The 13438-nt window shown below is 39.4% G+C and overlaps 1 protein-coding gene across 7 annotated transcripts in view; it reads left to right on the forward strand.

Annotated features, from left to right (window-relative positions):
- Positions 1-13438, forward strand: part of NEK10 (NIMA related kinase 10) — a gene marked incomplete at both ends in the record, with an annotated part of 136407 nt that overhangs the window by 52381 nt on the left and 70588 nt on the right. For all 7 annotated transcript variants that reach the window (XM_084246768.1, XM_084246769.1, XM_084246771.1 and 4 more), the window contains one exon: positions 4541-4616. In XM_084246768.1, coding sequence (XP_084102894.1) covers positions 4541-4616 — 76 coding nt within the window. The remainder of the gene's footprint in view (positions 1-4540; positions 4617-13438) is intronic.

The following is a 13438-nucleotide window of genomic DNA, read 5'->3' on the forward strand; positions in this document are numbered from 1 at the left end:
TAAAAAAGAAAACCTGATAACATCCAACACTGATCAGGATGCAGAAGCAACGAGAATTCTCATAACATTCTGATGAGAAAGCACTGGAAAATATTTTGGCTTAGCGGTCAACTAATCTTTGACAAAGGAGCAAAGACTATGCATTGGAGCAAAGAAAGTTTGTTCAATAAATGGTGCTGGGAAAACTGGGTCGCTACATGCAAAAGAATGAAGCTTGACCACTACCTCACACCATACACAAAAATCAACTCAAAATGGATTAAAGAACTAGACATAAGACCTGAAACCATAAAATACATAGAAGGAAATATAGGCGAAACACTACGGGATTTGCACATCAAAGACATCTTTACAGACACATCACCCAAAGCAGTGATAGTGAAGACAAAGATAAACAGCTGGGACTACATCAAATTAAAGAGTTTCTGCACAGCAAAAGAGACAATAACAAAAACAAAGAGAAACCCCACCAACTGGGAGAACATTTTTGCACCCAAAACTAATGATAAAGGACTGATCACAAAAATCTGCAAAGAGCTGATGAGACTCAGCAACAACAAAGAAAATAATCCAGTCAAAAAATGGGCAGAAGAGCTAAAAAGAAACTTCTCTGAAGAGGAAATGCAAATGGCCAACAGGCATATGAAAAAATGTTCAACATCACTTGTAATCAGGGAAATGCAAATCAAAACTACCATGAGATACCATCTCACACCAGTGAGAATGGCACATATTAAAAAACTAGCAACAACAAATGTTGGCGAGGGTGTGGAGAAAAAGGAACTCTTCTGCACTGTTGGTGGGAGTGCAAACTGGTCCAACCACTATGGAGAGCTGTGTGGAGATTTCTGGACCTACTAAACATAGAGCTTCCATATGATCCAGCAATTCCACTCCTAGGTATTTACCCAAAGGACACAGAAACATCAATTCCAAAGAGCACCTGCACCCCTATGTTTATAGCAGCACTGTTTACAATAGCTAAGCTTTGGAAACAACCCAAATGCCCAAAAATAGATGACTGGATCAAGAAGATGTGGTACATATATACCATGGAATATTACTCAGCATTCAAAAAAGATAAACACATGCAATTTGCAGCAACATGGATGGCGCTGGAAGGGATCATGCTCAGCGAAATAAGCCAAAAAGAAAAAGAAAAATACCGGATGGTCTCACTCATAGCAGGAATCTAGAAAACTTAAATAAGGGACCAGGAAAATGAATATAAGAAAGTGAAAATCAAAATCAACAAAAAACTATGAACCAGAGACACTTTTTGGGGGGTGGGGGGCGGGAGGGGAAGGATTGGGGTCAGAATGGGGCGTTTGCAATTGTATGGGGGAATATAAAAATAAAATTTATTATTTAAAAAAAATAAAAAAAAATAAAAAAAAATAAATCTTTAAAAATAAATAAATAAAATAAATAAATAAAATTAAACATACATTTGCCCTATGACCCAGTATTCACACTTGAATGAATTTATCTAAGAGAAATTAAAAATTGTGTTGACACAAAATTTTTGTGCAATATTTACTTACTCAAACTTCTAGTACCATCTTGAATAGGAATAGTAAGAGTGAATACCCTTGCCTTGGCTTAAAACAGTATTTTACCCTTGAGTTAGTAAGTACTTCCTTTTCTTTCTTACTCTAGTCTTGTAATATTTCTTAATCTTTTGTAGAAAACTCTGTTCTCTTTTCATGAAAATCTGTGGCTCCTCTTGACCTTATCTATTTCAATATTGATTTTATACTCAGGTTGTGAAGTTTTACACAGAAGATGGGGTGGCATTTGATCGGCATTGCATAAACTAGTTTTGGAAAAATGTCATCTTTAGATATCAAGAAACCCAATCATTGACATGGAGTTTTTCTCCTTTAATTTTACTTTCATTTAATGACTATGTAACAGAATTTTATAGTTTTCTATGCATAGGTCTTTCATATTATACTCTTCCTAGATATATTTCTATACTGTTGTACTTAGGATATTTTCTTTTCTTTGCTAGAAAAAATATCTTTTTGCTTTATTTTTAAAGTTCATATAGGACACATATGATCCAGCAATTCCACTCCTAGATATTTACCCAAAGGACACAGAAACATCAATTCCAACGAGTACCTGCACCCCTATGTTTATAGCAGCACTGTTTACAATAGCTAAGCTGTGGAAACAGCCCAAATGCCCAAAAATAGATGACTGGATCAAGAAGATGTGGTACATATACACCATGGAATATTACTCAGCATTCAAAAAAGATAAACACATGCAATTTGCAGCAACATGGATGGCGCTGGAAGGGATCATGCTCAGCGAAATAAGCCAGAAAGAAAAAGAAAAATACCGATGGTCTCACTCATAACAGGAATCTAGAAAACTTAAGTAAGGGACCAGGTAAAAGAATAACTATAAGAAAGAAAAATATCAAAATCAACAAACAGCTATGAACCAGAGACACTCTATGGGGGGTGGGGGGCTGGAAAAGGAGGGGTTGGGGTCAAAATAAGGCAGTTGTAATTGTGTGGGGAATATAAAAATAAAATTTAAAAATAAATAAATAAAATGTGCGAATTTGAATCTGAATCTTTTTAACATCTATCTCAACATGTTAACAAGACTTCCATGTCTTTTCTTTCTCTTATGTAAGGGAGATACAATTAACATATTAGTTTCGGGTATACAACATAGTGATTTTCTATTTGTATATGATATTTGTATATGATATGATATTTGCAGAATGATCACCATAGTAAATCTAGTTAACATCCAACCATGTTTTTGAAATTAAGTGAAAAACATTCAATCTTTCAACATTAGAAGAAAGTGAGCTGTAGGTTTTCTACAGATGCCCTTAAAATCAGGTTACAGAAATGCCCATGCAGTTCTACTTTGCTGAAAGGTTTAGATGTTGAATTTTGTTGACTTCTTTTTATACAACTATTGAGAAGATCCTATGATTTTCCTTCCCTAGTATGCTGATCTGGTGGAAATACATTTGTTGATTTTTTTAAATATTGAATCAGTCTTGTATTTCTTACATAAATCCCATTTGATTATATATTATTTTTTTACATGGATTTGGTTTACATATATTTTCTTGATAATTTCTGTGTCTACATTTATGGAGAATATTTTTCTATAGTTTTCTAGTAATGTCTTTGTCTGGCATTAGTATCAGGGTAATAATTGGCTGTATAAAATGAGTTGGGAATTGTTCTCTCCTATTTTGTTCTCTCCTGTTTTATTTGGCACTCTCTTTTGATTTAACTCTGGTAATTAAACCTCTTGGAATGTTGGCAAAGCTGTGCAGTGAGAATATGAGTTGTTTTTACCACTTTGACCTAAGGTATTGAGTGTTTTTAAAAACAGAAGTATTTATAAAATAAATTTTTAATTGAGGGAACTTTAGTTTATACCATTTTGAAGGTTACAGGTACACAGCAGTATAATTTGACATCTGTATAGGCTACATCATGATCATCACCAAAAATTTAGTTTCCATCCATTACTATACAATTGACTTCCTTCACCCATTTCAGCTGCTCCCAGCTCCCTTTTATTCTGGTAACCACTAGTCTTTTCTCTGCACCTGAAAGTTTGTTTTTTTTATTTTGATGACTAGCTTTGTTTCTTTCTGTACCACATGTAAGTGCAACCATAGGGTATTTGTCTTTCTCTGTCTAATTTAGCGTGTCATTGTTTCGAATGTCTGAGTAGTACTCCATGGTATAGATAGAGTAAGGCATCATTTAACGGGGCTATATCCTGAGAAATGCAGCTTTTGGAGATTTCCTCATAGCACAACCCAATATGGTACAGCCTGCTATATAGGCTGAACCCAGGGACCATTCTCATATATGCAGCCTCACATTGGCTGAAACATCATTATCTAGCACATGCCGTGTACCACATAAAAGAGATGTATTTGAAGATGATTAAAAAAGAACAGCTAGTGCTAGTTTTAAATATAAAGCAGTTTATATTTAACATTAGCACAAGTTCTCGTTTAAAAATCAAAATCCATTAGTAATCTGCAAGTATTTTGAAATGATTCTGAACATCATACCTTTGTGATCCAGTGTAAGTAGATGCCATTTAACTTCAGGTTTTCAGACCTTCATAGTGGCTATTCAGGCTTACCTGAATTTATTTATTGGTCAGATGAGGTGATAACTGCCATTGGAGTTGTTATAATTATTTGAAAATTTATATTTATAAAGAATAACCCAAAAAGTGGAATCACAAGTTCAGTAAGCTTTTTACCTGATTTTCCAGCAGCAAGATTTATTTGAGCATTTTTTTTAAATGACAAACCTCATTCTGTCAAAATATAGAGCATCATGGTATAATGTATGCATGTCATTAATTAAGACTGGAGTGGTGTCAAAGGTTGGCACATTGAACATTTTGACAGATGGGAAAGAAATCATTTCTCTTGTGAACTATAATAGTTTTTGTGCAAAATGTCAAAAGCTAAGAAACAATGCTAATTCTGGGAAAATATAATAACATTGCTTTGTTTTGTGAATTGTAGCTGACTTTGGCCTGGCAAAGCAAAAACAAGAAAACAGTAAACTCACATCTGTTGTTGGAACAATCCTGTATTCCTGGTAAGGACAATTATCTATGGCTCTCAAACGTATTTATCTGGATTGGATTTTTGTTTCTTTTCTTGTCTTGCAAAGGGAAGATGCTTTTAGGAAAAGGAGCTTCTTTATAAGTTTTCCTCAATTACCCAGGTAATACACATGTGTAGAATATACATTGTTATGTGTGCTTAAAACAACACCACCAAATTATCTTCCTTCTAGGTAACTCTGTTCTTCAGGGTGTTTACATTTATTACTTGTAAATTGAATTGATTCTTGCCACATAGTAGTTATGCAGTGGTTGTTGAATGAATCTGTGAAGGGACTAGTTGACTTGCTACCCAACATGACACTTGGAACATTTGATTGTTATATATATATATATATATATATATATATATATATATGGCTCTTTTTCTCTCTTTCCACCTATTCAAAGGTAGGGGGAAGGCTTTTATGTCCTAGTACTTGTCCCATTGTCTAGAAAATAATAGGTGCTGACTAATTTTATTGCATGAATGGATAAATGATGACATATATACTTAGACATATGCTTACAAAATTGGCTGCTTCATGGGTAAATGAATGTTTCTATTTTGATGAATTGAGACACTAACTTCCTTAGCATACTTTGTGAGTTCTTTTGAAGTGCATTGATTTTTATGAAGTAAGAATCATCCTTTGCTGATAATATATCATTTGTAAGAATCTGTTGAAATTAGTAGACAGTTATGGGCATTAGCAGACACAACAGGTTTCAGGGAAATATACTGAGACTTCATTCAACAGGTCAAGCAATCAAGACACTTTTCTTCTTTTTAAATCTAATCTATTGTGCAAGTTGAGTCCTGGGGATAGAATTCACAATGAATCTTCTCAGAGAGGGTGGAAATTGTTTGGAAATAATAGCCCCATTTTGCAAAGTCCTTTCATACAAGATAATCCATAATGGTGCTTTTAGAGGGTGAGTTCTATTTTACTAGAAATTCCTTACATCTTCATTCTTGAAACACAGGGGTCGTTGGGAAGGGAGAAGTTATAGAGAATCTATAGAGTGTGCAGGAAGACATTTGAACATGACAACTATTTTGCTTAATTATCCCAAAGATTTAATTTTTACATTAGCTGAAGATTTAAGAAAACTGAAACTACTAATACAGTTAAGCTATTATTTCATCGATGCATATCACAATTCTTTTAATAACATGTACAGACTATATTATTACTGTTCATCTTTCTATCAAACTCCTTGTTGTTTTAATTGCTTAAGAAAATTCCTTTCTATTTTCTTCTCCCACCTCATTCTCCTAGTGTTAGAAACACCCCCTGTGTGATGGGCTTTATTATCATGAAAGCTCAAAACCTTTCTTCCTAGTTTTTACTATCTTCAACTGAGCATGGAATTAAAGGAACTCATTCCTACATTATATTCCTTTACTGTCATGCTTTAGGATTCTTCAGAGATAGTCCATAAAACAAGGATTCAAGCACAAGTTTGTTTGGGAGGTGGGTCTCAGGAAGCAGTGATGGAGGAGTGAGGAAATGAGGCAGAGAAGGGAAAGCAACCAGCACGATCAACTTCAATCAAGTTCATAGATTATTACCTGGGACAGAGCACAGGCGAAATTTCAGACTTGGCCTATATGTTTGTTGCTGGAAAATAGCAGATTCTTTTCTGCCTGCCACAATTGTTGAAACCAAAAAGCAAAGGACAGGGATTGAATCTTTAATATGCCTTTAATTAGATCAGCAAGCGCTCCGAGATCAGCTGAGCATCATGCTCCAAAGACAACCCTCCTAAATCCTCATCTCTAGCAGGTTATTTTGTAGTGAGTTAAAACAAAGGCAGTTAATTATTAGTGACCGGCCTTCACTCCAGGTGGTTAACAACTTCTGGGAGTTTTATGGTGTCTGGTCTCCCTGATAGCCCCCCTCTGCTGGCATGTGGATTTAGTGAATTTCACTCCTGGGATGGATCAATCTCTGCAGAAATGGTATCCATCACTTTTCTAGGCACCTACTGGCCTGGGAAACTAACTCAGAGCAAATTACTCACAGGTCAAACAATGTGTGTATGAGCAGATTCCTAAACCATGCCTGTCTCAGCCCCTGTCCTAGCCCCATCATGCTGAATCAAAGTTTGGGCTAGGTTTTTTGTTTTTTTTTTCCAATCACAAAAGGGGAACTTTGTCACTGGCTGAAGGCTGTGGAGTGTGGGGATGAGCTTCCAGGTACTTCTGAGCTCCCAGTGTGGGCATGGAGAAAACCCTCATGTGGTCACTGGACACTGCTTAGGGTTTGGTGCCACTGTCTTGGCACTGGAGGTGTCAGGAGGAGGAGGCATGGCCATGGTCCTGAGGCTGTCAGCCAGGTACCCTCTCAGGTTCTAATTCAGTTCTCCTTTGTGTTTCAAATGCTTCCTACTAAAATCATTTGACATATTCACTTCCTTCTGAATGTGACCTGCCCTCATTTAGGAGTTTTCTCTGAGTTTTGTGAATTAAACAAAAATAAATCAGATGTCTTTTGTAGTCCCTGCTCTGAGTCTTATACCTTCATGCGTTTTCTAGGGTTGGCCTGTTAGCTGTTTCCAGGGTATTTCCCTCCAAATCCTGTGATCTTTGTGTAATCCTTCTGAGTTTCTCTCTGAGTCTGTGAATGTGGACCTTGGATGCCAGTTCCTGTCCTCCAGGGTGGCCAGAATTGATGAGTTTGATGTTCTCATGTCATCTTGCACGTTCCTTTTGCCTTTACTTCCTCAGATAATCACTTACTTACAGGAAGAAAGTTTTCTTGATCAACTCTTGCAGAAGGTACCCCAGAAGAACATTCTTTATTCTGTGTCTCAGCTGCTAGGTAAATGGTGTGGGGCACATTGCTAGCCTGATTGTATTAGGACGGAAGGTCAGTAAAAAATAATTTTCTTCATCTGATTTGATTCATTAAATAGGCAGGTCATTGTTATCCTTCTTAAGGAAAATTGTCCTCAAATGTGGTCTTTGGTTTGGTTTGGCTTTTATCTCTCTGTCTTACTCCAGTTCCAGAGTCCCAAACCCCACACTATCTGCAACTGTATTTTCAAGCAGATTTAAGAATTTGAAGCTCTAAGAAATGTTTTTGGCAGTTCTTAACAGAACACATATTGGGGATTTCTGGATAATAAGCAAGTATGATCTAATAAAAGCATAAAACTGACTAATCCTGGAATGGGAATTCTTCAAGACTTTACTGCTTAGTGTAATCCCATTCATATTATGACATTAGATAATTAAAAGGAGAATTGGTGCAGTTTTCATGGGATGGATCAAAATGAACTTGTAGCTTAACCCGGACAAGTAGAGACAAAATGAAGCACACCCAGCTATTACCTGTACCTCTTAACTGAGGCTACCAGAGTGGGAGGAGGAAGGTGGAGAGCAAAGGGGGAAGGGGCACCATCAACCATGGTTGAGGACTATGGGTACCTTGGTGGTGGGTGTGGGGTGGTAACACGCCTCTGAAGAGGGCTGATCCTGTACCTCTGAGTCACATACACTGTTGTGAACCAATGTCACCTCAAAAATATGTAAATAAATAAGTAAACAAACAAAAAGAAAGCTGTACTATGCTTCAAACTCTGAAACTCTTAAATGGTTTAAAATAGCCCCCAATTGCCCACAAGTAAACACCAAGATCTCAACATGGCACCAGCTTGCAACCCTACACACTTAGCCTCTGCCAGGTGATCCAGCTTCCCCTCAACCCAGGGTTGATCCTGCCATCCCGAGTTGTTCCAGCTGTGCTCCCTTTGACCAGAAAGACTTTTGCACAGCTGGCTCTCTTTGCTGCTCACCATCTGGTTAGCTTTTTCTCGTCCTCCACCTCTCAGCTGGGATCTAATCTCCACATGAACCCCCCTAGCTAGGCCACCCCTCCCGTGGACTTCACACACTCCATACCCTTTTCCTTCACAAAACTGAATCTTCCATTGATTTTGTGACAGGCCAGGGTGATTTAGTTCACCACTGTCTCCAGCACCGAGCTCAGAGTCTGGTATTTCATAGGCTCACAAGACATATGTGCTTTATGAATATAATATGTGTACGATGATAAGCAGTACCTGAAATAAAGTATTATGAAGAACATTGCTCCTACCCACCGTAACAAAGTTTTCACCGCCTGTCGCTCCCCTCCCCCTGCTCCACTGTCATTCCCTCAGATCTCTAATCTCCTAGGTGGAAAGTTCTCCCTGTAGATAGTTGCAAAGTTTACTTCCTCCCTTCCTCTGGTCGATTCTTAAGTGTGATTTCTGTGGACACCTTCTCATCACCTTCACACTCGTCACACCTTCTCCTGTGTCTTGCCTGTATCTGACATTATTTTGCATTTTAATTGGTTTATCAAATGTTTCTCCCCCTGAAACAGCCTCCACAACAGTCTAGTATTGTCTGTTTTGTTCACAGTTGTTTCCCAGGGCCTAACCGAGCAGACCAATGGAATCTTAAAGCATAGTTTGAGTTACTGAAGTGAAAACACATCATTCTGTTTGGGTTTTTTTTGGTTTGTTTGAGATACAGACGGGAAAAGTAGACACTGATACCTTCATATATTTGAAAAATACAGTGTGGTCTGCTGTATTATAGTTGTGGAGCGGCTGCCGTGGTTAAGATAACTGGCCCCTCCTAACCCCCGTGTAGTTTGCTCTTTTTCGTGTGTCTGTAACGAGAATGCTTGAGGTCTCGCTCAGCCACATTTGTGCTCACAGGACGTATCATTAATGACTGTCGCCATGCTGCGCATGAGGACTTCAGAACTTACTCTCTTGCTAACTGAAAACCTGTACCCTTTGATCTGTGGCACCCCATTTTCTCCTCCCTTCAGACCCTGGATACTCCCATTCTACTCTGTTGTATGAGATCAGCTTTTTAATTTTTAGATTCTGCATGTAAGCGTGATTATTGTCTTTCTCTGACTTATTTCACTTAGAATAATTTACCCACTCAGGAGCTCCTTCTTTTAATGGCTTACTATTCCACTTTGTGTGTATTATGTGTGAATGTGTGCAGGTACATACATCCCCACATTCTGTAGTTTAATGTGATTAAAAATCTGTACATTTTTGTCACATTTTAAAGCATTAACATATTTTTCAACTTTTGCCAAAGTGAAGCCTGACATGAATGCTTTTACTTTGAGACAAGAAGTCCTATGGTCCTAGCATCTGCTTTATTTTTTTCTCGTTTATTTATTCTATCTTCGTATCTTCTGTAGTTACTACAACAGTGAGTAATAGGCTCATGTAGGATGCTATTTTAAAAATATGGAATGATTAGAAACAATTCAGGCAAGTATTCTTCTGCGACCAATCAATTGGCCCCAAGGGAAATTGCTAAAGAGGAATTTAAAAAAATAATTGAGGTGGGGGGGGATTTTCAGTGAATTTAGCAATAATTGCACAAATTGAACACAAAATACATCTTAAAGATTCAGTGGAGTAGGTCATAGGGTCCCACGAATTTAAATAGAAACTACTAGAATGCATATATGAATGATGTTTTACTCCATAATAGCTAGCATGATGTTGCTAACCACATATTTTCACTTATCAAAGACTTATATAGATCTAATTAAGTGGCAGAGCCTGTTCTAAGTGCTCTATAAATATTAGGTGATTTAATTCTCCCACCATCTTGAAGATAGGCGTGACTATCTTAAGTAATCTCCTGGGAAGTTAAGTAATCTTGCCCAATGTCACATCACCAGGAAATGGAGGGACTTGGATTAAAATCCAGACAGCCTGGCTCCAGGAGCCGGGGTTCTTAGCCACCCTGCCGGGCTGTGCTGCCTGAGTAGTAAATCATTGGTGGACTGATCTTACCAGTCAAGAATGAGAAATATTGCACCATGGCTGAAGTCTGCTAAAGAGGTATTGTGATTTATCCTTTAGAATGCGTGTATTCCAGATAGTCTTCATCATACATTTATTATCTGCCAAATTTTACTCTGATGCAACTAAAAATTCTTGGTTTAAATTTTTCCTAATTTTCACAGCCATTTTCTTATCACTCAACACTTTTAAAAGTTTTTGATAGGCTTTGAATACTGATAGCAGACTTAATAATGTCCAGAGACGCTTCCTGAATTCAAATTAAAAAGTTAGCAAGTTTCCATAAGAAAAAAAAAATTCCGACTTAAGAACATTTATAGTTTCATATAAGTTTGATGTGATAGTATCTTTGAATCTACTGACACCCAGGAAGCATATGGCTGGGAAAAAATATCTTTATGTACTTAGTTAGGATAAGGCTACTTTTCATGTTGTGTGCCTCTGGCGATGTTAAATACTTGGCTTAGCCGAGATTAAGAGTCTGAATATAGATGCATCACACCATGTACATTATGGATTTTCCATAGTCTGATTTGTTTTGAACTCACCAGCATCAGAAAGGCAGAAAAGGGAGTGCTCTGGTGACTGATTTTATCAGTGGAGGCCCTTGCTTCTCATCAACTAGTAATTCCAAATCGCCTTTCTTCAGCTTCTCCCTCTCCTTCTGTCTTTTTTATGGTCTTTATTTTTGCAGTAAATATGGGTCTGTAAACAATGAATTTCCTCCTCCATGTTTATCGGGGTCATTTTTCTAGTTGTTTGTCTATTTCAAGCACTTGCTATCGAAGTTACTATGTAGAATAGTCCGTGTTTCCTGTTAGAAGGAGATATGAGAGGGAGTGTAGCAAGGTCAGATGTCTTACCCTTTAACAAGTGTTTTCTGAGGGGGTGGATTAGTTTTCATGTATTTAACCATTAATTTATTGAATAATTAGGAAACTGGGAAGCTTACCCGATGACGGCAAGATTCGAGCCCTCTAATGCTGTTTGACAAGCCATCCAGAGATTGAAAACAATGTTGTGTATGAGTTTGGGAGGCAGCTCCCCTGTTGCTTCTCTTGGGGTTTCTCAGGTGATACATTCTGCTGAGTGATGACTAGGCTGCCAAGCCCAAGGTGGCCTCACTCACGTGGCTGTGGGTGTTGGCTCTGGCTTCTTGGATCTCCTCCAGGCAGCCTTTTCTTTACATGACTCTGTTGGAGCATCAGTCCAAGAGGGCAAAGGTGGAAGATGGATGGTCTGTACAAGGCTAGTCCTGGACACTCCTTAAATCCCCTCCTGCCACATTCTATCCATCGAAATAAGTTTATTTTTTAAGATTTACTTATTTACGCATACAAGAACTGGGGTGCAGGCCAGAGGTGTGGGGATTGAGAGGATTCCCCAGAGACAGAGTGGGGAACAGAATGGGTGGATCGACTGAAATACATTGCTGAGGGGAGCAGCGGGTGAGACAGGAGAGGTCTGCTGTACCATGTGGTTTGCTCCCTGGCCAGGATGGGGATCGAGCTCGTGCTGCAGTGGCTGGCAATAGTTTGATAGCCTTTCTTTAACCCCTGCACCACCAGGAAGGCCCCCATAAGAATAAGTTAAGGACAACCTACATTCAAGGGGTGGGCCCAGCAGTAGTACACTCACCTCTGGATGGCAGGAGGGGCACAGAAAGTGTGACCGTATTCAATAAACTATAATGTTGTATTACAGCTTAATTGAAAAATAACTATAACCCCTCAAGTGGCATCAGATGTCTAACAGCTGCGATACAGAGTCTGTTTTTAACACTAGCCATTGGCACTTGAGCCCCAAATCACCGCAGAAGGAAGAACAGCAGTCTGCATCCAGTCAGGAAATAGAAGTGAGAGTGGGCTAAACAGGGCAAGTCTAAGAAGGAATGATTAGCTTTGATAAAAGAATAATGGTAAGATAGAAAGAAATGCTGCAGGGTGCCCTTGGCCCATGGGAGAGCACCTTAAGAAGAACAACCTTGGAAGGGGTGAAGACCTTGTCGAAGAAGCTGTTCAGCTCACGGACTACAGGCTGGATGGGCCAGGCTGGAGCTGGTCTGGAGTTGCTGAGCCAGTAGGAAGCAACCCCCTTCACTGCAGGCTGGGGAGTAGGCTCCACCCCCTGGCCAGGCATGGAGCAGGAGTCTTGGCTTCCACAGGGGTTCAAGACCTTCAGGGTGCTGGGGCCAGATGTAGGGAAGAGGGAAAAGTGGGGGTGAGTCCACACTGCACACTCGAAGCCCTCAGAGGGTATGGCTGTGCGGGCCCTCTGGTTTCTGTGGTGAGGGGGCTGCAGAGAACTGCTCACCAGCCTGAGACTGCAGGGGGCAGTGTGCTGGCCTGTGCCCAGGCCGGGGGCCCCTGGAGAGTCCCAGCCTACACTGCTCACTCCTGGCTGGTGCCAGAAATGCAGGAACCCACTTTCTCCAGTTGCTGCAGGTGGCAGTGTTGCTCTAGCACCACAGAGAACTTCGCCTGTGTGCACTTTCAAGGAGCAATACTCAGAAGGAACCCCTTGTTGTTGCTGATACTTAAAGAGTTAGGAGGCATTAAATCCATAACTGACATGCTGGTTCAGGGTTTGACCCAGAACACCGAGGACGAGGACAATGAGGTGCTAATGGAATAAGGTGCTGGTGAGGTCAGTGCCTGTATTTCCCGCATACATTAGGTGTTCTGTTCCTCTGGACCTCCAGCCGCAGCACTGGCACACCTCCAGAGAGTCTTCTGAAATTTTGAAAATGAAGTGTTCCTTTAGTTCAATTCTGAACATGTTTAGGGGAGAGCAGGAACCACTGTTTCGCTGGGTAGGGTAGATGTTGGGGGTAGTGGGAGACTGGGGTTTTCCTCTTGGCATGATAGAGCCACCGAGAATCTAACCACCTGACAGTCACTTAGTGGAAATGCTGCTTTTTCTCTTTTGAAGACTTGAAGAATGAAGCTGGGAAAAGCAAGGGAAGAGAGAGTATGTG

This window comes from Talpa europaea, assembly GCF_964194135.1.
Source record: "Talpa europaea genome assembly, chromosome: 11".
Lineage (NCBI taxonomy): Eukaryota > Metazoa > Chordata > Mammalia > Eulipotyphla > Talpidae > Talpa > Talpa europaea.